Genomic DNA, 25196 nt, shown 5'->3' on the forward strand with positions numbered 1-25196 from the left:
ATTGAAACAATAGCACAAGTTTATTACGTATTCTTGGTTCTTTCGGTAAAGTCACGTAGAAGGGGAATAATAAAATAATTTAAATATAAAACAATAAAAATTCTCACGACGTTTCGCCTGCAACACAAGCAATCATCATCAGGTGTGAAATCCACAGCAAGAAAATTTGACGTTAGGAAAAACCGCCACTTTTTCTTGCTGTGGATTTCTTCACACCTGATGATGATTGCTTGTGTTGCAGTCGAAACGTCGTGAGAATTGTAATTTTTTTTATTTTTTATATTTAGATTATTTTATTATTTCCCTTCTACGTGACTTTACCGAAAGAACCAAGAATATGAATCCCTGCAGTCACGAAAGCTTTAAATCAAAATTTAAGTTTATTACATTTCTCGCCTGTGACACCACCGCCTCTGACCACTGAAATATAAATAGGCACAAACATAGTCGATCGATCGGCAGGTCGATTACGGTGGCGTAAAGTGTGGATACGACAAAACCTTTTCAAGATACCTAGCCACAAAACCATCGATGAAATGGGCTCTTCCAGAGCTCCCCTTGAGCGGGGGGGGCCCTTCCGTCAGCAGCGGCTGCAGCAGGACACTGCAGGGCTGCGCCTGTACCTCGCAAACGAGCACTGCAAAACACGCGTGTACTGTATAATAACACTTTGATTTTATTTAAAATTAGAGCTTTTACATTGATTTAACCCCATCACCTCCCGGTGGATTACATCTTGGAGTAGGTACAAAAACAACTTGCCGGCTATGCAAGGGGTAGACCCGTGAATCGACAAAGTCACGTAAGCAAAAATATTTAGATTTAAAATCTGCATCCACGCGTAACACATTTAGCTCGGCAATAGCATAGCGACTGTTGCCCGAAGTTTATCGAATGACCAGGTGATAAGGACATGGCTTCATCAACGTGCCAATCACGGACGACTGTGACATCCCCAAGATGGGTAGTCGGTTTAACACGTGGGTTTCACGACTAATATTCTTCACAATTCTGGATAGTGGCCTGATGAGGCTGGTTGTAATCACTAGCGAAACGTCGTACCAGAATTGTAAATGTTGTGGGTTTACTCTCCAACACACCGGTATGTTGTACTAGTAACTAATTGGCACGTTTTGCTTACATGACAAACCTTGCCAATTGGTTGTCTCGGGTGGTGGCGGGTTTAACGACACATTTATATTTACGCGATCTCACCCAAAGAAAACTCTTTATTATGGATACCAAGAAGGAGCTGTCCAAAAAGTAATGCTACAGGAAGTCATATCCCACCAGCTGATACCTCTAAAGTCCTGAGTTTGGTTATATGTACCTGACACATCCTCCATCTGTTTGCATACTCATGTAAGAATCACCAAAAATATATTGTATCTATGTCGATCTTCTTTTGCACCGTACGTAGCCAAACGTGCTAGCCGGAGGTGCGGGGAAGGACAACAATATTTTTTATTCCGAATGGCTTTTGTGAGTTCTTTTTTCCGAGCCAACTTTTGTTACTGGACATGAACTTTACCGTCGTCATTATGGTTCGTGCACTGCTTTCAATTTCTTACTTTTGCTCCTGTTGCTCTTTTCCATTTGCTTCATTGCTGTACCGAGTTTTGGTTTATGTTTTAGCTTTTGTGATTTTGCTTACCCAGGCCACTCTTGCAAATTAAGACTCTCTCCCTCTCTCGAGCTCTCCCCCTGCTTCAACAAATACACACTCGAGACTTGAGAGTACTCGCCGACGCGACGGGATGGTGGCGGCGATTGGAGTGAATCGTTGGATAAACCAGCGCGACAACCTCAGGCGAAAAATCGCTCGGGCTGAGAGGAAATCGCGACGTGTGGACGGATCTGTTGCAGCTCCAGAAACTCGGCAAAACCCCGACACGACCCAAGGCCTGGCTCGTGCTGCGGCTCTCGCGTGTGTGCTGCTGACGATGGTCAAGCGAGCGATGCCACACAGGGTCACGGACGAAGCTGTCCGACGGTGGGGGCACCCGAAAAACCTCATGGCCCCCCCCCTCCCCCCGCCATGGCCACACTGCCACTCCACCTCTCCCGCCACCTAGGGTTGCCACCTAGGGTTGCCCCCTCTGGGGAGGAACAAAAAAAAACCTAGACAAACCATGGCAATACGAATATTTCACAGTGCCAGAAGAGGGGAAAACTACACACAAATGCATTGCCTCAAATGCCATATGATTATTATAATAACCGCAATCTTTAAGTAACGTCCCAGGAAGACTCGCAGAGTTCCCAAAAACAACTACCTCAAAATAAGACAGATTCTGTGAAAACCGGGACAGGTGGCAACTCTACCCGGATCTAAACCCCCCGCCACCCCCCACCCCTTTACCCCCACGGACTCGGAACCCCCCGCGGGCGCTACTCTCAGCACTTCTGCAGGTCGTCGCGGATCTTCTCTTGCTGCAGGATTCGCCGCAGGTCGCGGAAGCTGGGCCGACACGCTGGCTCCACGTGCCAGCACGCGCTCATGGCGCTGCTCACGGTGCTGGGGCACAGCTCAGGGGGGTCCATGCGGTAGCCATCCTCCACGTATTCCACCACGTCCTTCAAGGGCTGCAGCGACGGGGGTCAAGAGGTCACGAGGTGGAGGGGGGGGGGCGGAGGGGGATCGGCGAGGAAACACGAGGTTAGGGTGCAACGTAGAGCACAGCGTTTGCATCGCATCTGTTTGTATGTAGAACTTCTTTCCCACCGTACCTAGCCAACCGTGCTAGTCGGAGGTGTGGCTAAACGTGACTGCATCTTAAGACGCTGTTCTGAAATTGGAGGAATTGCTGTTTTGTAGACAGGGAGATATTGGTCACTGTGCCAGTCGATGGGTGTCTGTATGAGTTTATGGGTCTCTGTGTTTATGGGTATATGCGTGCATCTGTGGGTCTCTGGGTGCATCTGTGTGTCTCTGTGTGCGTCTATGGGTCTGTGCGAGTCTATCGGTCTCTGTGTCCGTCTATGAGTCTCTGCGTGCGTCTATGGGTCTGTGTGCGAGTCAAGGGTCTGTGTGCGTGGTAGGTGAGTTGGTGAGGGATGGTGGCGCTAGTGAATATCCTGCCGCTCGCTCACCACGCGGGGGTAGGGCACGCGGCCGAAGGAGTAGATTTCCCAGAGGAGGATTCCAAAACTCCACACGTCTGACTTGGTGGAAAATTCCTGCATCCACGCACAAATGCGAATCATCGTAATCATCGTTTGCAATTTCCTTTGAAGAAAAAAAAAACCCACCGTCACGTGTACTTGATCATACAATACAAGACAATTTGCTTTGGTATGTTGCTCATGCAGAGCATCCCAAGTCCCTCGATAATAAGTAGCGTGAAAGAAACTCAATAATCGTTCACCCCAATCAATCCGGCTCAAACATGAGCCAACTCAAATGCGCGTGTTAATTTGGTTTATGCGAGACTTGGGTACTCTGGCTTCGGTGGTGGGGAGTTAATGATGACGTCACCCTGCTGCTGCTCTATTTAAGACCGGGAGCCAGAGCAGAGCCTCACCATTCTGGCGAATTGCCCGATGATGCTGGATGCAATTACCAGAGAAACGTCGTACTCAAATTGTAAATGTTGTGGTATCACGCTTCAACACACCGGTGGGCTAAAGCAGTGAACTATTTGTCTTTTGTCAACGTGACACTTTTTTACTGATTGGCCGTGTCGGGTGGTGGAGGGTTACGACACATTTATAAATAACGCGATCTAAACCCAAAAATGTTGATTATGAATAATATTGGTCGCGAAAGCCTGCTACCACGTGTTAAACAGACTAACAACTCTCAAGGCCCTCCCTCGCCACGGCTGATCTGAGACGACCGCCAGGAACCACCCAGAGCTCATCGTGAGCCAATCTCAAGATGCGAACACTCGGAGCACGACGTGTCAGCGATTCCTGGAAACACGAAGGCCCACGTGCCATGAAGGGGCCATGTGAGTACAGTAGCAAGCCACGTTTAATAAATAACGCCTGACTTTCAACGACATTTCAACACTTCCTTCAAATGGCACTGCCTCGAAAAGGGGAACGAATTTAACAGGTGACGTTTTGGGGGGGGGGGGGGGCGATGGTTCTCCTCCGTGTGCGATGAAACATAGCAGAGCGAGAGAGAGGCCCAAGAGATTGAGTGAATAATAGTTGGAGACTGCACGATTCACCATATACATCGCTTACACACGGCGTCCCGTACACGTCACGATACACTCTGCACCATGTGCGCCGTGGGGCCATGCGTGTATGTAGCAGGAAGTGAGTGCAGCGAGCGAGAGGACGAACCTCCTCCGCTCCACGCTGCCGGCGCTCGCACTGCCGATGCGAGCGACCAGCAGAGGGCGACGGGCGCTTACGCGACCGGCAGTACGGACGGGAAGAGTTTAAAGCGCCCCTGGCAGTCGGGGCAGGGGTGACATCAACTCTCTTCCTTATCAAGATGACCTATCGGGGTGCGTACTTCCTCAGACTGTCATTTGTACTGGAGCCTGCCATAAGAATGTGGAATTTCCCACCGCTGGTTCGGGGCCATGATTGGAGATGAGCCAAGTGGCACCCGGTGGCCCAACTGAACAGGGAGACACTTTGACCTTTGACTCGAACAATCTGTAGCTCTTAAAAAAACGTCGTCCGGTGTTCATTGTGGCGCAACTGGAGGCCTCTTCACGGACGTAATTACGCCGGCACCGTGAAGATGAAACGTTACTAAGGCAATTAAAAATGGGGAAGGGTTAAGTGCCACGGCTGGGGTTAGCGCTAGGGCTCAGACTAAAGCTGGGGTCCGATTGGCTGATGTGGTTAGAATCATGGCTAGTGTCTTGTCGGCCATTTAGGTTAGACTTAATGCTCGGGTCTGTTTGATGTGCTGAATCCACTGCCCATATCAATCTGGCCCTCCTTTCAATGACCATCCATGTACACCCTTGTCACGGCTTGCTCGCTCCCCCCGATGCTGCCCCCAACACACGCGGCTAAAGACGCTGCCCACGTGACTGGGCCGCGAGTCCCGGCTACATCACGAGCGAAAGATCGAGACGGCGAGGGAGACGGCGAGGGAGACAGTCGTCGAGACAGCGAGCGAGTGAGCGCGCGGGCAAGCAAGAGGTGCCATGGCGGCGGCGGCGGCGGGCGACCCACGTGCTTGCGCAGCGCCTCCGGCGACGTCCACTTGACAGGCAGCTTCTTGGTCATGATGCCCTTGCCCCGCTCCCCCGCCAGGCCGAAGTCGGCCACCTTGGCGGTCATGTCCTCCGAGATGAGGACGTTACGGGCCGCCAGGTCGCGGTGCACGAAGTTCTGCTCCTCCAGGTAGTCCATTCCCTCGCACACGTGACTGCTCACACGCACGCACGCACACACGCACGCACACGTCAACACGTGCAATCGAGCACGCACATGCACACACACGTGTACGTGCACGAGCTCGCACGTGCAGTTATACATAAGCACAAGCACACACGCGCCCACACTGGGATGTGCGCACGCACACAAACGCACAGACACGTGCACGCACATGTATACACACACATGTCGTCACACAGCAACGTGCATACATCCGTAAGTATGCTCAGACTGTTGGGCCAAGTGAGCAATGAGACCTCCATTGAATTGATGATGATCATACTATATTATACAAAAAAGTTTTGCTGGCTGATGCGCAGGCAAGTGCATAGTCGTGACGTCACCACGCACATCTGCGTGGTAACATCACCCGTGCAAATACGAGGGCAGTGCTAGTGATGATTAAGAATCAATATGGTTACGAGCGATGCTGATGACGACGACAATGACGATGATGTATCAGGACTCACAGGGCAAACGTGATCTGCTCCACTTTGGTAATCCCCGCGCGACCCCGTGACCTCAGGTAGTTGATGAGGCTGCCCTGTGAGGGGAGGGGGCAGGTGACGGCTCAGACGCAAACTCCCTCTGCTCACAGACGAAGCCGAAACTTCCAAGAAATCCCGTTTTAATTTTCAAACCAGCCACGTAGCGTCGGAGGAGGAGGGGGGGGGGGCTAATCTTTACTTGATGACACACAAGCTGTCTCGAGTAGTTGGTGGGTTGGGGTGGTGGGGGGGTGGTCAAAATATAAAAATGAGACCGCTAAGCGATGGGTAATGCAGCTTTTTTATATGAGCCGAGAAGGTTTCACCCCGAGTCAAGACTCTCTTTCAGAAGGGACCTGATAGGTTTTTTTTCCACGCGAGTAACTCGTTCTATTGTTCTAGTTTGGACCAGGGCACCGGCACACAATGTCCAACTCTTTCTTCGAATGACATCGCAGGATCCATAAAGTTCTCTCTGAAGTGGACGGCGCGTAGCTCATGGTTTGTACACCCGCGGTGTCAACCGGGAAGGCGTGCCGGGATCGAAACCAGGAGCGGCAAATACGCCATGGCTCAATCCAAGTCATGGGGGGGGGTAGGGGGCAGCTGGAGCGGAATGCACGATGGACAAAATCAGATGGTAAAATCGTCGCCTTTGCTGAGTTCCTTTCACACGGACCCGCATTGTGTGCCCACACAGGTTTTTGTGCGGCGGCCCTTCAAGCAAGGTGACACCACGCGTCTGTGTGAAATATCCGCATGAATTGCCTACGATCTATTCTTTAATCTCGCCATTAGATTACGTCCCGTGGGCCGGAGGAGTCAGTTTAACACGGAGGCTTTCGCGAGCAATATCCACAAGAGGTTTGTTGGTTAGATTGCGTAAATATAAATGTGCCGTTAGACCCGCCACCACCCGACACAGCGAATTTGTATTGTAAATGTATTTACGAAAAAGTGTCAATGTTATAGTGGGTTTACTCTCCAACACACCGGCGTGCTGTACTAGTAACAAATTGGGACGTTCTGTTTACGGGACAAACCTTACTAGTTGCCTGTGTCGGGTGGTGGTGGGCTTAACAATGCATTTATATTTACGCGATCTAACCCACAGACATCTCTGTTGTGGATTATTAAGCGAAGTTGTTTGCCTGCCGTGCCAGGAGGACGATGAGGGCAGCCGCTCCGTGCGGACCGAGGCGGCGTTTGCCAGAACGAAGTGGAACAGATCTCTTTTCTTTTTGCTACGTTTCGCACCCACGTGATGCAACCAACAAAAGGACAGAGAGAGAAAAAAATGGAAGAGGCCACGCCGGAGTGTCGAGTCGGCACTGGTGAAGACCCCCCCCCCCCCCGGGGTTTGTGCATTCCAGATTCCAGCCACCCGTCTGTGATCAAACCGGATCTTCCAGTGTGGGGAGTCGATGGAACGCTCAGCCGCGACTTCACGCACACACAAAAAAAACCCCCACCATTGACTATTGTGGCGTTTCGCATAATAATATCGCTGCAATGGCAGTTCTGAAAAATAAAAACGTGCGTTACACACGTGTGTGTGCGTGTGCAATCCGGGTTCGATTCCCACTCGCGTTCAAAACCAGGGACGATTATCTAAACCGGTCCTAGGCCTCCTCAAGGTCAACTCAGCCTCTTTGTCTTCGTTGTGCCGTGAGCAGGAGTGATGGGTGCAGGGAGCGGTAGTGGAGCTGTTAGCACGCTGCACTGCGAACCCGGCGGCTCGAGGTGGAGTCGCCAAGCACACGGGCAGGGGGGGGGTGGTATTTTGGGTGAGTAGAGCCGGGCGACCTCTCTACCACCGCTTCGCCTCCGAACTCTGTGATGCTGCCATCTCGTTAGCATCATCGTAGCCGTGGCCTCCCCGTGGGCCTCCCCGTGGCCTCCCCGTGGCCTCCCCGTGGCCTCCCCGCGGCCCTCACCTTGGCCATGTACTCGGTGACGATGTAGAGGACCTCGCCCATCGCCGCGCCCAGCAGATTCACCAAGTGGCGGTGGCGGAGCTTCCTGGTGGGTTTGGTTAGAGCGAAGGGACGTGGTCCGGGGATAGGGTTAGGAGGTAGGGTCGTAGACTTAAGGATAACGTTAGGGTCAGTGATAGCATTGGTGACGGATACAGCACGAATAACAAGTAAAAAACTCAACACATTCGTCAACAACACTGTGGCCTTAAAAAGTCTAATAGTGTGCGACGTTTCAGGCAATGGCTATAAGTCACAGCAAAAGGCAGGCCATCGAGGATGAGTGGATAGCAGTTTTAGAGTCGATAAGATGTTTCTAAACCATGGTAAGATATTGGGGCAGGCTTTGTGGTTATGGATTGTGTTGGGGTTGTGGGTTGTGCTTGGGGTTGTGTTAGGGTTCGAGGTTGTGTTTGGGTTAGGGGTTAGGCTTTGGGTTTAAGGGTTGTGTTAGGGTTTGGGGTTAGGGTTTGTATTAGGGTTAGGGTTTGAATTAGGGTTAGGGATTGTATTAGGGTTAGGGATTGTATTAGGGGTTGTCAGGGTTAGGAGTTGTGTCAGGGTTAGGAGTTGTGCTAGGGGCTAGAATTAGGTTTTGGGGTCAGGGTTTTTGTCGGGTTCTCCCTCGTCACGATGGTGATCTCGGACATGAACTCACGTCATGATGGTGATCTCAGACATGAACTCACGTCATGATGGTTATCTCCGACATGAACTCACTTCATGATGGTGATCTCGGACATGAACTCACGTCATGATGGTGATCTCGGACATGAACTCACGTCATGATGGTGATCTCGGACATGAACTCACGTCATGATGGTGATCTCGGACATGAACTCACGTCATGATGGTGATCTCGGACATGAACTCACGTCGTGATGGTGATCTCGCACATGAACTCACTTCATGATGGTGATCTCGGACATGAACTCACGTCATGATGGTGATTTTAGACGTGAACTCACGTCGTGATGGTGATCTCAGACATGAACTCATGTCATGATGGTCATCTTGCACATGAACTCACGTCATGATGGTGATCTCGGACATGAACTCACGTCATGATGGTGATCTCGGACATGAACTCACGTCGTGATGGTGATCTCGCACATGAACTCACGTCATGATGGTGATCTCGGACATGAACTCACGTCATGATGGTGATCTCAGACGCGAACTCACGTCGTGATGGTGATCTCAGACATGAACTCACGTCATGATGGTGATCTTGCACATGAACTCACGTCATGATGGTGATCTCGGACATGAACTCACGTCATGATGGTGATCTCGGACATGAACTGACGTCGTGATGGTGATCTCAGACATGAACTCACGTCATGATGGTGATCTCGGACATGAACTCACGTCATTATGGTGATCTCGGACATGAACTCCTGCAACGTCGACGATTCCATGTGGAGGGACTTGACGGCGACGGCAGTGCCGTTGTACTGGCCCAGGTACACGTCTATGGGACAAAGACAAAGATCCCCCGTGTAGCCTTAACAGCCTCTGTTGGGGCAAGTGCTGTTAGCGAGTAGCACCTATGAAGGCCAGCACCACGCCCGGCCACAATGTTTTTACACATCAGACTAGGTACTCAATTGAGGCCTAGTCGACCTAGGAGAGGCCCAGGACCGGTTCAGGTGCAACTGAAGATTACCCCCCACCCACCACCCCTGCCCCTATGCAGCAGCCGGCACCCCCTCGCCACAAACCCCAATAGAGGCTGTGACGACTCCCGGCTCCGGGTGACCTTCACTCACCTCCAAACTCGCCACTCCCAATCACCTCGCCGAGCTTCAGTTCGTTCATATTTATGACCCGGCCACCTGCGCACAAGCAAATACAAAGACGCCCTGTATAGTCAAGACAGGCGTTTGGGGCAAGTGCCGTTAGCAAACACCAAAGACACACCAATACCAACATTTACCACTAAGTGATGGTGACGTCACCACGGCACCTGTGCCAGGCCAGGTGCGCTTTGAGGCACCTTGGCACACAGAGACACGCACGCAGGCACAAGTATGTGAGCGAAGCAGATAGTGATTCCTGCTCACCTCCGATTGGCTACGTACGGTGCGAAAGAAGTTCAACATGCAGTACATACATGGGTGGGTCAATTAGACAGCGAATGAGCGCGTGTGAGAGTGTCCAAGTTTCATAGTTCATGAGTGAGCATGCGAGTGAGTTCGTGGGCGAGGGAGCTTGCAGGAGGAGTTGGAGTGACACTCACAGTTCAAGAACTCCTGCTCCTTCATCGCCAGCGCCGTGCTGGTGAGGCGCGGGTAGGTGAGGCGCGTACACAGCCCGTTGGCGTCGGTCCAGTAGTACTAGCGCACGGACACAACGAAGACAAAGATCCCCCAGGTAGCCTTCAACAGACCGTTGGGGCAAGTGCTGGGTGGGTGGCCAGCACCATGTCCGGCCACCTTTGTCTACCCATTGCTGATGTTTACAAACCACACGACCAGCTACAAATTTAAATCTAAGTTGCCCTGGCTAAAGTTGACCTGGCTTTGAGCAGCAATCAAACTCCGGCCGCCGAGTTCAATAGCGCAGGGTGCCAATCACTGCGCCACCACTCCCAACACGCATGGACACACACACTTTTCCTCAGGCACAGCTGATCTGCGCCCACCGGCTGTTTGCCGAACCGGCTAGGCAGGCAAGGGGGTATTTATTTTATGAGCGAGGTAGGTAATGGGTCAGGGATTTTCCACGTGCTTGGCCAGGCTGCCAGGTAAATTATTAGGACCCGAGAGGTTGATACGCAAGTAGACAAGTCAGGAGGGAGGTTGCTAGGCAGGCAGACGGTCAGACAGGTTATGTAGGGAAGTAGGGAGCCAGATATGTACGCTCATAGAAATTTGGATATGCAGGCAGGTGGACGAGTCTGCAGGCATGCATATTGGTCGGTGTATAGGTGGAGAGGCAGGTAAAGCAGAAGGTATGCAGGTAGGTATGTGTCCATTGTAGGTAAGTACTTAGGCAGACAGGTAGGTAAGTCTTTAGGCATGCAAGTGTGTATGTATACATGTAGGTTGGTAGGCAGGTAGGCAAGTCATTAGGTTTGCAAGTGGGTATGTGGGTGAGTGGGGAGGGGGCCTACGTCTATGAGCTTGGGCAGGCTTTCGAAGTCAACGCCGGGATCCACGGAGAACTGCCCGTGATGGCAGGCCACGTGGTAGTGCTCGACGCGGCTGCCGCAGCTCACGCACAGCGTGTAGTCGCCCGGGTAGTTGGTGGACTCCCGCACCAGGAAGAGGCCGTCCGAGCGCGGCATCAGCAGCTGCTCCGCCTCCTCCCGCGAGATCTTCCCGTGGAACCAACTGGGGATGGCGGTGGGGGAAGGGAGTGGGGGGGGGGGGGGCACGCCGAGGGGAGGGGGGCACAGAGGGTACGGGACAGACCCAGATGTGTTTTTTTCATTATCATCATCATCGTCGTCGTTCATGTCAGAGCTGTATACAGCTCAGTGGGCCTTGCCCGAAGAAATAAAGAAGTAGTTGAGTTTGGTCAGAGCGTATTCTTAGGTTTTTTCGGTAAAGTCACGTAGGTAAAAAATTGAAATTAATAAAAGTAAAATAAAAAATAAAATGTATTTTTTATTTTACTTTTATTAATACATTTTTTTAACCTACGTGACTTTACGAAAAAACCTAAGAATATGAATCCTTGCAGTCACGAAAGCTTCAAATCTAGAATTGGTCAGAGCGCTTTTAGAAACCTGAACCCAGGTCACGAAAAATACGTCTAAATTATCATAGAATGTCACCTGGAATGTGCCTCGAGATGGAACGTCTCATTTGCAAGGGAGTCCGGGGTGCTGACTGACGCGCGCATTGTTAACATGCAGGAACGCGTGTGCACGCACAGGCATGTGTGCACGTGCATGAACGCGTGCACACGTATCCCACATCGGGGGCGTATTCGGTGCCAATTTAGGGTGGTGGTTTTACTCTGGGCTCACTAACCACGGTGAGTGGCACAGGCCATCACCAAGATTCCCCGGCGTGCCAACAATGTAGGACAAACACGCACGGTACAGGGAGCAGTAAAGCAGGGTGCAGGAAGGAGTGGTGGGGGGTGCAGGGAGGTCTTTGAGGAGGGGGGGGGGGCTACGTGGAGGTGCGAGGGGGGTGCAGTGTGCACGCACAGCATGGAGTCCATCTTCTCCCTGGGTGGGGGGCCGACCCCCTTCGGCTGCTGCGGATGCGAGGAGGAGGAGGAGGAGGTGGGGAGGCCTTCACGCCCAGCAGCGACCTCGGCAGCGCAGGGGTGGGGGGTCTCAGAGAGGAGGAGCGGGGGGGTGCAGCCGGAATTGGAGGGTGCACGGAAGAGGGGGTGATGCAGGAAGGAGTGCGGGAGGGGGGCGGGGTGCACGCACGGCATGGAGTTCATCTTATCGCCGGTCGGGTGGGCGCCCCCCCTCGTTTGCTGCTGCATGTAGGTGATGGGGATGAGGCCTTCACGCCCGGTTGCGTCCTTCGCAAGAAACCACTGCTTACTCTGTGGGGGGGGGGGGGGGGGGGGGGAGGAGGCACCGGGGGGGGGGGGGGGACCCGGGAGGAGGGAGACAGTCAGAGGTGTCGTCATCATCGTCCTCGTCATCTATAAATCGGGTAATATTCATACTCGAATATTCATCCTAAATTTAAAAAAACTGAGTATTCATAGAAGAATGTGTCGTCATCACCGATTAAACAACGTCATCGCCATATATATCACCGTTAATTACGACTGTCATCATCGACACCTTCACACCATCGTCTTCGCTATCTTCATTTACACTCGCGTTTACTACCATCGCGATAATCCTCATCATTGGCACCAATGCCATCAATGTTGTGATTGTCGTCAATATCATTACAATAATACAATTACTGTGACCATCATCATCACCTTTCCACACGTACAGCTCGAAGTCGAACGCAACCAAAACCGACAACACGCGACGGGGCACAGCATTCAGAGGATCCGCTAGAGGCCCCACCAAATTCACGTGGAGCACCCGAAGAAAGCGCGGACGCGCGAGGGGACAGCACCGCAACGCGCGTCTCTGCGGCGGCCACGCCTACGTTGGAGGGCCTCACGTTGGAGGGGCGCACGATGGTGAGGCGGTCGCCCTTCGCGAAGGGCAGGTCCTTCTTCTTCTCCCCGTTGAAGCTGAAGCACGCCACGCACACCGACCCGGGCTCCCAGCCGTGACTGTTGGCCTTCGTGGACGCCTGGGTGGCCGCGGGGACAGCCTGCGGGACACGGACGCGCGCCGCCACCACGTCTTTGTTAGTACAACGTGTTGAGCAGAGTCGTGATGGTGAAGAGTAAAGGCGCGCGGCGCTGAGATTTGCTCGCTCGCGCCACTGCGGGCGGAAGGGCCTTCACTGGAGGACGCTCCAGACAGCCGCTTCAAGGCGTGGTGCTTTCTTAGTCTTACTCTTCCACGCGGGTCAGACGTCTCGACGAGGTGGGACGTACCCCCACGCCTTCTCCCACCCATCTATCCTACTGGGTGCATGGAAGCTGCGGTAGGGCAGGGGTGGCGGTGGGGGGGGGGGGGGTTTCAAGAAACTTGCATCGTCGTTTCAACTGTAGTGCCGGGAGATGGCACCGAACTGGAAACATCAGCATTGCAATTCGCGCGGCGTGATAACTGTTACACAGCAGCATCATCCTCTATAATTTAGCTGTGGCCAAGAAAGCCTCACTTGAGTGTCGAAACTCAATCTGATCGAGTCTCACGATTATGATCTGGCATTTAAACGCATGTCCCACCACCACCATCGTCATCAGCTTTGTGAACCAAGTCACCCTTGCGATTGAGATGCATCCTGATCTCTCGAGTTCTCACCTTTGCTAAACAAAATATTCTTCAAAAAATTTGATGATCATCGAGTATCGATATCTCGCCTCCCATGCGGAATATCGCGAGGCTCCACACTGTTGTCCTACGAGGAAGGATGGTCCTTGCCAATGGGAGATGAGCACCACCACCACGCTCGTTTTGAGCTCCCGAAAAACGTGGAAACGCACTTCAACTTTAGTGGACACACACACACACTCACTGGCACGGGTATACTGACTCGCAAATGTCAACTTTCTAACATATTACAGCCAAAACGCAAAGTGTCACCTGGCAGTGATCTTCACCATCGGCGGCCCAGTGTTTGGAAATTCCACATTCCTATCCTGGGGAGTGGTTCATCCGTAGGACGACTGTTGGCGCTCCGACACGGTGGCGCCGCTAATTTTCTGCACACTGGAGTGACGATGGTGATGGTGAAGATGGCGATGACGGTGGTGATGATGGTCGGTTTGACGGTTTGGCCAATGTAAAAACACGTCAATCCCCTGTGTGCAGACCAACCTGCCGTGAGCATACATTCGCAGAATTCCGGTCCGCGTCTCCACATACGAACACGTATTTACTTTAGTCGGGACCCGTATCATCCGCTCGCATTGGTTTAAGCGAGTGAACTCTGGACCGGTCAAAAACCTGCCCAAAAACCTGCCCAAAAACCAGTCCAGAGTGTGCTTGCCACAAAGTAAACAGCCGTCTCCAAGGCCAATAGACGAACAGACTTGTACATATTCGTATTGTACACGTTCGTATGTCTACGTGGATGCAGCACGTATCCAAATTTGCCAAACTACAAAATGACTGAATTGGCTCTGTGCAGTCATCCATCCCTTACGTGCAGCAGACGAATCATGCCCCAGGCCAGTCTCGCACACAAGGCTCGCCCTGGTCTCTAGAGGACTCTCACTTTGGTTAAACAAAACACATCTTGCTCCACGGCCATCTCCTCTCGCGCAAGGCAACATCGTGACGGGTTGGAAGTTTCACAGATCCCTTGTGGAGTTAAGAGGTCATAAATGACCCAGCTCAGCACCCACGTTAATGATAACAAGGTCACGTGTATCATTAACAGGGGCTTTACCAGGTGGGCGGTGGGGGCGTACCGCACTATGTACCCAGGAGACCCGAGTTCTAGTGCCTGGCGAGTGGAATCTGAAGCGGTTTTCACCACCACGACTTCCCTCCAAGCACCCCTTTCACTAAGCACCCCTTTCACTAAACACGCACGCGCCCAGCGTGGTGAAGTACGGTCACCCCATCCGTATGACCGGCGAGGCGTGAGGGAGGCCTTCAAGCAGCAGTAGACTTTACAAAGGGATGTCATTATTATAATTTTAAAACGCGTACAGAGGTCCAGTAAGTCGACCCTGCACCGCACGTGAACAACCACGTGCTACGACAGGGCATCAACTTTCGGCGGGGCAGATGAAACGATCACCACAGGGTGACTCCGCACCGAGACATTGGACTTTGCACCACATTCACCGGATCATGGCTTAGCAACGTTTCAGAGTCGCAGTCATCGTGCACTGTATCGAGAGCCCGTGCGGCGGGGTTGCATTCCTGGTTAAACCGGAGGGGTAATTTTAGCAACATTTCCGGCCAACTTCAGCTCCTAAAAACAACAAAAAAATAACTTCAACAAAATGTGGAACTGAACTTCGCTATTGAACGCCTCTCGCCCCCTGCCCAGTGATGCCACTTTGGCTGGCTACACCACAAAGACAAATGTGCCCCGTATAGCCTTTAAGGAGGTGGTGGTGGTGGTGGTCAGCACTGCGCCCTGCCGCCTTTGTCTCCCGAGTGGCGATGTTTTAACACGTCGCCCCGAGTACTCATTTATAACGTCTGAGTCGACCTAGTCGGAGGGCTCGGGACTGGCTCAGGTAATCGTCACTGGTGGTGGTTGCCCGTGAGCGGGAATCGAAATCGGGTGGCGCGGTCCTCAAGCGCAGTGCGCTAACCGCTGCACCACCGCTCCCCATGGCAGGTACCTTCACCCCTGGCTTCTGGTCGTGGTCACCCCCCAGTGTTGTTCAGCGCAAGACGGATTATTACCGCAAACAAAAGTCCCATTTCGCCGTCTGATTTGTCGGGGGCAAGTGCTGTTAGCGAGCACCTATTAAGTCCGGAAATCACGAAACACACGATGTGCGCCCGGCCGACTTTGTCTTTCTCCAACGACTGCACTGTACTTCCTTTTTTGGCCGAGTTGACCTCGAGGAGGCTCGATCCCGCTCTGGTTACCGCATGCCTGGAGGCACTGTACAAGCAGGAATTCGGGAAGCCGGCGCTTGCAGACCGCACAGGTAAAAGCGCACCCGATAGCCTTGACAGACTCGTGGGGGCAAGTGCTGTTCGCGAGTAGCAGCTGTAAAGGTCAACACGGCACGCGAGGGGGGAGGTGTGGCCAGTACCATGCCCGGCCGCCTTTGTCTCCACACACACGCGCCAATCATCGGCTTGCTATGCCAGGTGAACAATACGACAGCCAATCATCAACTATGAAACGGCCGATACGTAAATGAGAGAGCAGTACTCACGGGCCCGTGTTAGACACACACCACCTCCCGACTCCCAGGCTGCTAGCCAGGTGAGCGGGCGAGAGTGAGCGCAGGTGAGGTGGTAAGCGAGGTGAGAGAAGAGTGAGCTGGAGAGAGTCAACAGGTGAGAGGTTCGTATTCGAGTGCGTAAGTGGACGAGTGGGTGAGCAGGTTGCAGTGAACAGGTGAGAAGGTAGACAGGTGAGAAGGTAGCTAGCTAGGTAGATGAGATGGATGAGGCAGGTGAGAAGGCAGACAGAATAAAAGGTGAGAGGGTGAGCAGGTGAGTAGATGAGGTCGATCTTACCGCGTTCACGCGATTTACTTGCACAGCGCGACACAAGCAGAACAGGTGAGTCGAGTAGAGAACCAGGAAGTAGAGTTACCTCACCCTCCCCCTACTCCCTCCTCACCCCCATCACTCCCTCCTCCTCCTCCTCACCCCTCCGCCTCCCGCACCCACGCGTTCCCTGTCTCTTACGACACCGGGTGATGAAGCCGTCTTTATTTAAGCCGGCAGCCGTGCAGGTGCAGGCGACTGCAGCTGTGTGCGGGCCTATCGCCGTGGATTCTGCTGGAGTGCTACTCATCATGATAATCGTCGTCTTCGTCGTCAGCCATGCTCTAGCCACTGCTGGGTGACGGGAGGTCTCCCCGTGACGTCACAATCTCTGCCTACTGGACACGGGCCGAGTTGTATCCCAGAATCTTCATTTTTCCTGGAAGGAATCCAATGAGCTATGAAGCTCTGTGTTCACAGATGTCCAGTAAGTCGCAGATGTCCAGGAGGTCGCAGATGTCCAGGAGGGAATCTCCCTCCATCCCCCCCGGTGGACGGCCTCTGGGCCACGTTCCCTCCCACCTTTGGCGGCCATCGCCCCTTGTAGCCATGACGCGTTCTACCCGAGTCAACTTGTCCGGACAGCCTCAATCTGTGCTCCATGTGTTCCTCAATCTGTCCTTCCTCATTATCTTAATCGCAATCATCAGCTGTTCGTTACTGATTTACTAAACACGTACATTTTTTTTTGCTCATATCAAAAGTGGTGGATTGATGAAAGGGTGGTAAGTAATTTGTGTTTTTTTTCCTTCACAAACGTTTGGCACCAAAAAGAACGTTCGAGTGTTTGACGGAATGCTGAACTTGCAATCCAGAGGTCGCCGATCCGGTTCCTTCTCCCGGGGCGCCACTTAACCCCCCCCCCCTCATCCTGCCACACCCCCGCCTCTGTCCACCCGGCAGTGTCAATATGTTCACCGCAGTATGGCGAAGGACAGGTCACGTGTGGTGGGGTAAAGCGTGGGCACTCGCACACCTTACGAGACGTCTGGCCACGGCGTGTTAAGCCAAGCGTCGGTAAACATATCTTTCAGCAGGATTTCTTTAAAACTCCCTTGAGTGCAGTAGTAGGGCCTTCTGCCAGCAGTAGCGTGAGCCAGCAGTTGCAGGGCTGCGCATTTGCCTGTTGTACGTGATTCACATTCCCCCGCGATGGGCAGCGAGCGGTTGCGTAAGACAATTGCACGATTTCCTCGTGGTCTTTCACCTCCATCGCCTACACCCACTGCAGGTGGACGATGAAGTTGCTTTATGCAAACCGGCCGTGAGACCTTTGTCCCTTAATGATCTTTTCGCTTGGAGGGTTAAATAAAGATGTGGGTGTCACCGCGTGCTCACCACAATCTGTGTCCACGCCTCACACCTGAACGAGCTGCCCACAGCCTCAACGTAACCATCCTCCACTCCTCCCCCCCGTCTCGGATTCCACTGTTGGATGAATGCCTTCCGGATCCGCCACCGCCGCCACCCCTCGCGAGTTTGGGATGTAATACTAATCCACCTGGCACCGACACGCACCAGCTGATCTCATCGCTCCGTCTCCCCGCTGGAGGTGCTCTCGGATGCGTTCCATACCCCACCGCCCCGCGCCCACCGTCAAAACCGAACCCCAGCCTCTAAACCAAACAAAACTACGTTTCATGTGACCAGGTAAGGCCCACTGAGATATACAGCTTCCTATCCACACCCCCTTTCATCCCCGTCGAGCAGAAACGCGCCCCTCTGCACCTTTAGCCGCGATCACGTGGTCTCACCTGCGTGCACCTGGGCGCTATCGGCCGATGTGGCGCAGGGTTCCCCAAGTCCAGTCCTCGCGACCACCCATCGGCACGCTCCCTCTGTCCGCGTCTAACAATTCACTCCTCCTTCCCCTCCTCCTCCCCCTCCTCCTCCCCCCCCTCCTCCTCCTCCCCCTCCTCCTCCCCCTCCTCCCCCTCCTCCTCCTCCTCCCCCTCCTCCTCCTCCCCCTCCTCCTCCTCCCCCTCCTCCCCCCCCGTTCAAATGCAAATCGAGCGCCGTTCCTCGCTGCACGCGCCCGATGATTGTTAAACACGTCCCGAGGTAACTAGCGAGGTAACTAGCGAGGTAACTAGCGAGGTAACTAACCAGGTAACTAGCGCCGTCAGCACGTGGCACACGCGTAGACACCCACACTGAGATGTCGGTCTCAATTTGCATCTGGCCCTCTCTGTGGAGAGAATCGATTCAAATGCATACCAATGACCCCTCCCCCCACTTCCCATCATTCACGTGCCCCCCGCCCCCCCCCACATAGCAATGCCCCCTTCCATCATTGACGTGCGCCCTGCTACCCCTCACATAGCATTGACCCCCCCCCCCATCAGTGACGTTCACCTGCCCAGTGCCGGATTAAGCTAGTGCGGGGCTGCAGCATATGATGTTATAAAGGGGACGCAAATAAAAGAAACACGTAAATATTAAAAAAACATTTTTTTCATTTGCTATACAGCCAGATAATACGCCAAATCGCTAACCTTAAACACCCCATCGTTCATAAAAGTTGAAGGCGGTATAGTACTATAGTAATAGAGCAAGTGCAGAATCACTGAACCGGAATTGATAGCTTGAAAGCATTTAGCGCGGGGTCCTTGAAAGTGCGGGGCCCGTAGCATTTGTAGCAACTCATGCTACGAGGATCATCCGGCACTGCACCTGCCCCCCACAATCATAGGCAGCCCCTCGAGGTGGCTGCAGGACGCCATCGCGGACAGGGTGACGTTGCTGGCTCTCTCGCGCCGTCACCTCGTGAAATAGAACAATTGTAATTGTCCACGACCCGAAGCGTCGCCATCGCCTCCGTTCTTCCTACTGCCAGGTTCGCGCTCCTGTTGCTGCGCGATCGCAAAGCAAATCCGCGGGCCAGAGTACGGACAATTATTCGCATGGGTCGTCGTCGTCGGAAGTTCTCCAGCTTACGATAGAGCGGGCACGGTCTGGTCTCACCGACTGATCCCGCTCACGGGATGGTTTACATCATGGGACCTCCCTTGCCAGTATCAAATATTAGAATAAATTTTACCCTTTCTGGCAATTAAACACCACAACAGAAACCTCTTGCAAGGAATCGTATCTGCATTAACCACATAGACTCGTGTTGACCATACAAGCAAAAGACACGCTCTGGTAGTATATGATGATGCATTGTCTTTGAAACTGATTGGCCCACACCAGAGACAGCTTTCTCTAGAGCTTAGTCTCAAACAGAGTTAGGACAGAGGACGCCAAAAGGTTTGCCATGAGGGTGTGGGGAGTGGCACTCTCCCCCACCGCCACCCTTTAACTCAGCCACCCTTCCTCACAAATACCAAAGGCTAAGCACGTGCGTCAATAGCTCTGCCCTGAAATATTCAACAAAATAAAGATTTCAATAGGCGACGTTTCGGGCAATGGTCCTCCTTCACAGTAGGTGGTGAACCCTGTTTACTCCGGAAGCCGTGACTATCCCCATCCTCATCACAGACCTCCTCCCCGCCCCGCTTCTCCCGCTGCCAGTCCCCGTGTCCTCCTCGTCCTCGTCCTCCTGCTCCTCCTCCTCCTCCTCACCTCGTCCTTCCTGATTGAGCTGACGGCTCCGGGTTTAGCCATGGCGGCGGCGGCGAACCGGCTCGGGTCAGGTGAGGTCAAGGCAGGTCACGTGAGTTGGGTGCTCGGGTTCACCCTTCCGGCCTGTATCTGCAAAACAAATGAGCACAGAGGCCAGGGGATCGCTAAGTCACTCGAGACGGATGCGTGAAATGCATCATCGTCGTCGTCATCAAGAGGCCGTCATCTCTCCACCGCTGGATGAAGGGCTCCCCCAACCGGCGCCATCTCTCACGGCGTCGCCATGCCACAATCCACACATCCGCAGTGGGTGTCCCTCGTGGGTCGTCTTCCCCCCCCTCCTCCTTGGGCTGCCGCTCCGCCTTTAGTCTCGACCACTGGCCATCATCATCATCATCATCCACTCATTCACTCATTGGAACGGCGTGTGCTGCACAAGGCCGTTCATATTACAGTGCGCAACTTTTAATCCGCCAATGCGATTCAATGTTTAATTCACTTATCCTCAACGGGCGATGTGCGGTCACCAGTGTTCACGTACCGATGTTTACGTATTGCCCTAATCTTGTATGAGATTTTATGACCGTATTGATTTAACGTCGCAGCTCACTTTGCTTGCCCTCTGGCAAGGGACGTCTGTCTCAATGTGGTCTCGCCGCGTTACAAAAGTTGTCACCCTGCTGATGATCATCAATTCACAGATACCTGCCGGCCACTCACAACCTACCGAGGACTCTGCTACCAAGCCACTCTGAATGGTGTTGTGTCCTCGGTGAAAGCCAAGGGCAATTCTTGCTCAAATGAGCAATGGGGATGGTGTTTAATTCTCGTTTACAATCCTGAGACAGTGTTGGAAATTCCACGTTCCTACGGCGGGGTGGCGCGTCTGTGCATATGACTACAACTGTGGACTTCCTCACGAAGTGTGCAATATCAAGGACAACACCACGAGTGTCCACGTGTTTCAGAGAGTACGTGTGCGAGCGTGTTTGTGTGCGAGACACTGTGGAAGAGAATGGGTGGGTTCGTGTGTGCGTGAGCGCGCGTGAAGGCGTTGTGAGCGTATGTCGGTGGGTAAAGGTGGCGAAGTGGTTTGCGCATTACGCTACGAACCCGGCGATCCAATTTCTGAGCTACGGGAAAAATCATTGACGAGCGAAATATGAAGCGTTCCTTGGGCCTTGCCTTACAAAAAAAAGACACAACGCTTTTCAAATACGTCGGCCCATTTAACTTCCAGGCCAATGTTTGCCAGAGTGGAATCTAGATCGGCAGGCAAAAATGTGATCCGGATTCACGTTTCCGAGTGTCGTCAACATATAATCTGGTCCGTGCTGGTTGCCAAAGTCCGTGCGGTTGGTGGGATGTGCAAACATCATAGTTTGATGGTTGTACTGATGCATTACGTGGAGGGACAGATACATGCGAAGGAGGAGGCGAATTTCATTTTCGCTTATTGTATTATTTAAGAGAGTCCAGCGATTAGTTACAAGACATCACTCGCCACTGATGTTTCAGACAAAGCAACGCGCTAATCGCTGCGCCACCGCTCCTCACTTCTTACAGACGTAAGTCATAGCTGAAATAGCTTCCTCACCATGCAGGGCAGGGTTAGGAATTTAAAACCAGTAGTGCTGCATGCACAAAATAAACAAAAGCCAGGAGGAAGATGATTCCAGATGCGTTACAAATCACGTTACAAATCACGGCATTCCAACAAGCTAAACACACGACTGTGAGGAGGCAATGGGCAGGCGTGTCAAGATCACCGTGGCACGCGCACGAGGGCATTGTGTCACCAGGATCCAGGACCGATGTTTGCCAGGAACACACTTAAGGCCGAGTCAACCCAGGGGAGGGGCCCAGCACATGAAGCTCTGATTAAGTTTGCCACTGATGGGGTAGCTTTTGCTGGGATCCAAACCCAGGTAGCTGCTGGTTCCGGTAAACGACACGCAAATATCACTCGTTTAGCTTTACAGGGGCAATTGCTAGACACTGCGCACACACACACACGAGCACACACCCATAATCACGGTCGCACACAGTCACACTATCACACACACACTCGTAGTTACAATCATGCAGTGGTAATCAGTTAGGCGTAGAGACCATCACGCAGTCGTATTCAAGAGCACACATGCACACACTGCAGTGTACTGTACTCACGCAGTCACAGACAAGACAAAGATGCACCCGTGGAGCCTTAACAGACTGTAGGGGCAAGTGCTGTTAGCGAGCACCTATAAAGGCCGGCACGGCACACGAGGGGGTGGGTGGCCAACACCACGTCCGACCGCCTTTGTCTCCCTAGCGGCGATGTTTACACACCGCAGCAGGTACTCATTTGAGGCCGAGTCGACCTAGGGGAGGCCCAGGACCGGTTCAGATAATCGTCACACTGGTGTTGGCCGTGAGCGGGAATCGAACCCGGATCGCCGGGTTCATAGCGCAGCGCGCTAACCGCTCCACCACCGCTCCCCCCCCACATACAGACACACATACAGACACGGTCACGTGCTCAATCTCTCACACGGACAACCACTGCAACCACAACAACGCCCATCTCGCCTCACCTCTCGTAGGGACGCTTCGAGCCACTCCCCGTTGCTTAAATCATCACACGTCCCGACATCCCTCTGCGCCTCTCATTCTCTCCCCCGCCTACTCCGTCTCTCCGGCCGCCTTTGTCTCTCCGCACTCTCCCTCATCGGATCTCTCGCGTCGAGGCTGGAGTTTGGAGTCGCTTTAAATCCAATTGTCGCCTCCCCCCCCCGCACCTCAAGTTATTTCGGGCCCGCGAGGGAAAGTATACAGGGGTTGGTGGATTGCGTTCAGAACGGAAGGAGCTCGGTTTACGTGAACATTTGAGGTGGGAGGGGGGGGGATTGGTGGGAGGGGTGTGGAACCATAGGCCTGCAAACACGAGGTCCTCACATGAGCAACTCACTTGCCTTTCGCCGTGCACTCTGTCTTACACGTGTACACCTCCACTGTGAAGAGCACCCACCGAGTGCCTGCGTGTGTGTGTGTGCACACTGCATTAACACGGATCAATGTCACAATTTCCGTGTCGCTACTAAATTCGTGGCGGTGGCAGGGTGACTAATAACCAGGGCCCAGAGAGCGAGAGACGTCGACTGGATGTGGTGTGGCGGCTGCAGACATATTTATACAAACATCAGTGGCGAGTGATATTTGAATCTGGCGTGGGCCTCCCCTAGGTCGACTCAGCCCTGAAACCGGTAACCAAGGGCTTGGTGAAACAAAGGCGGCGTGGTTCTGGCAACCCCCATCCCCTCGTGCGCCGTGCCGGCCTTCATCGTTGCTACTCGCTAACAGCACTTGCCCCAACAGTCTGTTGAGGCTATACGGGGGATATTTGCCTTTGAAGGTGCAGGGAACAGCTGCTGCTGTTGCTCGAGAAGGTTCAGTGCAAGGAGCGAATGCCGGATCGCAGTGGAAGGCCGTGGCGTTTTGTGGCATCAACCCAACTGCACAGCGCGCCCCTGTAGTTACGCTTGCGTTCTTGATTAAAGTTCGCGAGCGGGCGATGTGAGATTGATAAGGAACAGGTAAAGCAGCATTGCCTCAGCGATAAGGGGTTGACGGGTGTCCAGGAAAGCCCCGGCAGGCCACAGAAGATGCGGGCTGCGATACGTGGCACGCATTCAGCTCGAGGTTCATAGGGACATTGTTTTTGCATTTCACGTTTTTGAACCACGAATGATTACAACGGACATGAGACGGAGGTGTCGTCGTGATTGTATATCAAGTAGGCCTTCCTCGGCCAATTCGAAGTAGTTTGGTTTGGCGGGACCTCCACGATCTAAGCCAAAAGAAACGACGACTCGGAGATGTGGGGAGGATGAGCAAAGAGAGGTGCAGGGGGGGGGGTGTCGTGAGACGAGGGAGAAGATGTAGCCAAGCGAACAGAGGCGTAGCGAGATTCATACGAGAGATGTAGACCGGAGAGAGAGAGAGAGATTCACTCGCGTTACATGTTAATTTTAGCTGATATTTGGTGAATAAATATCACGTTTTTTGTCCATTTAATTCGAGGCAACTTGAGACACTCCGGGGGCCCTTGTCGTTTTGCGCCGTTTGCCGATGCCATGGGCCACAATTGGGCCGGGTGAGAATGTCAACTACAGAGGAGTGCAGCGAGTTTGTTAAGTGCAAGGCATTTTTTTTGCTGACAAATTATTTCCCACCGCCACCCAATTGAAACGGGATCGGGACTCGAACCACAAAAACCATCGAGGAAAATAAATTCTACGGACTCAGCAAATTTTAATTCCCTTCCCACCCCCCTCCCCCCACCTCTCGGTGGTGAAACAACAAGTTGCAATGTCCGTGCCACTTTACAGGCGCAGCCGACAGAGAGATAACGTGACTCTCGTATCGATTTCATCCGAATCTATGACTTTTATTGATTTCAACGGCAACGTTCGAGTGGCGACATGGGGAGAGAGTGTGAATACGGAGTCTCAAATGCACGCGGCCGACCGAGATACAGGGGGGTGTGAGTTGTTACCACTTATTAGTAATTATGTATTAGTAATTATGTATTAGTAATTATGTATTAGTAATTATGTATTAGTAATTATGTATTAGTAATTGTGTATTAGTAATTGTGTATTAGTAATTATGTATTAGTAATTATGTATTAGTAATTATGTATTAGTAATTATGTGTTAGTAATTATGTATTAGTAATTATGTATTAGTACTTATGTATTAGTAAGTAGTGTCACTGCCACGAGGAGATAGACCGTTGGCGCTCTGCGGCGGTAAACAACAGACAACTGTCACTGTCCACGCGCTCCTCGTAACCCCCCTGTTCAGCGATTGTTTTACGGAGCAAAATGCCACGGCAATGTGTATGTCGAGTTTGTGTAATCTTGATTTGAAGCTTTCGTGACTGCAGGCATCCATACTCTCGGGTTATTTCGGTAGTCACGTGGGTAGAAAAAATAATAAAAGGAAACACGACGTTTCGGTCGCAACACAAGCGGCCGTCTTCAGGTGAGAAAAATGATCTGCTGTTGTGGCTTTATATAGG

The 25196-nt window shown here is 52.7% G+C and overlaps 1 protein-coding gene across 7 annotated transcripts; it reads right to left on the reverse strand.

The window, feature by feature from the left end:
* Positions 1 to 2359: 2359 nt before the first annotated feature.
* On the reverse strand, positions 2360 to 22852 carry CSK (C-terminal Src kinase). 7 transcript variants are annotated; one of them, XM_078592584.1, is made up of 13 exons: positions 22709 to 22852; positions 20133 to 20261; positions 12904 to 13074; positions 11982 to 12334; positions 10935 to 11154; positions 10059 to 10155; positions 9589 to 9654; positions 9188 to 9290; positions 7778 to 7862; positions 5823 to 5896; positions 5149 to 5344; positions 3094 to 3180; positions 2360 to 2586 (listed from the first exon to the last, which is right to left on the reverse strand). In XM_078592584.1, exons 2-13 carry the CDS (start codon positions 20172 to 20174, stop codon positions 2398 to 2400), a joined length of 1683 nt encoding a protein of 560 aa, XP_078448710.1. In that variant the 5' UTR covers positions 20175 to 20261; positions 22709 to 22852; the 3' UTR covers positions 2360 to 2397. The 7 variants fall into 7 exon arrangements, with proteins under 7 accessions (XP_078448710.1, XP_078448711.1, XP_078448712.1 ...); XM_078592585.1 differs by having other exon boundaries at positions 12919 to 13074; positions 22709 to 22848; XM_078592586.1 differs by having other exon boundaries at positions 12213 to 12334; positions 22709 to 22845.
* Positions 22853 to 25196: the final 2344 nt, after the last annotated feature.

Source organism: Lampetra planeri, chromosome 3, assembly GCF_965212315.1.
Source record: "Lampetra planeri chromosome 3, kcLamPlan1.2.h2, whole genome shotgun sequence".
NCBI classification, from domain to species: domain Eukaryota; kingdom Metazoa; phylum Chordata; class Hyperoartia; order Petromyzontiformes; family Petromyzontidae; genus Lampetra; species Lampetra planeri.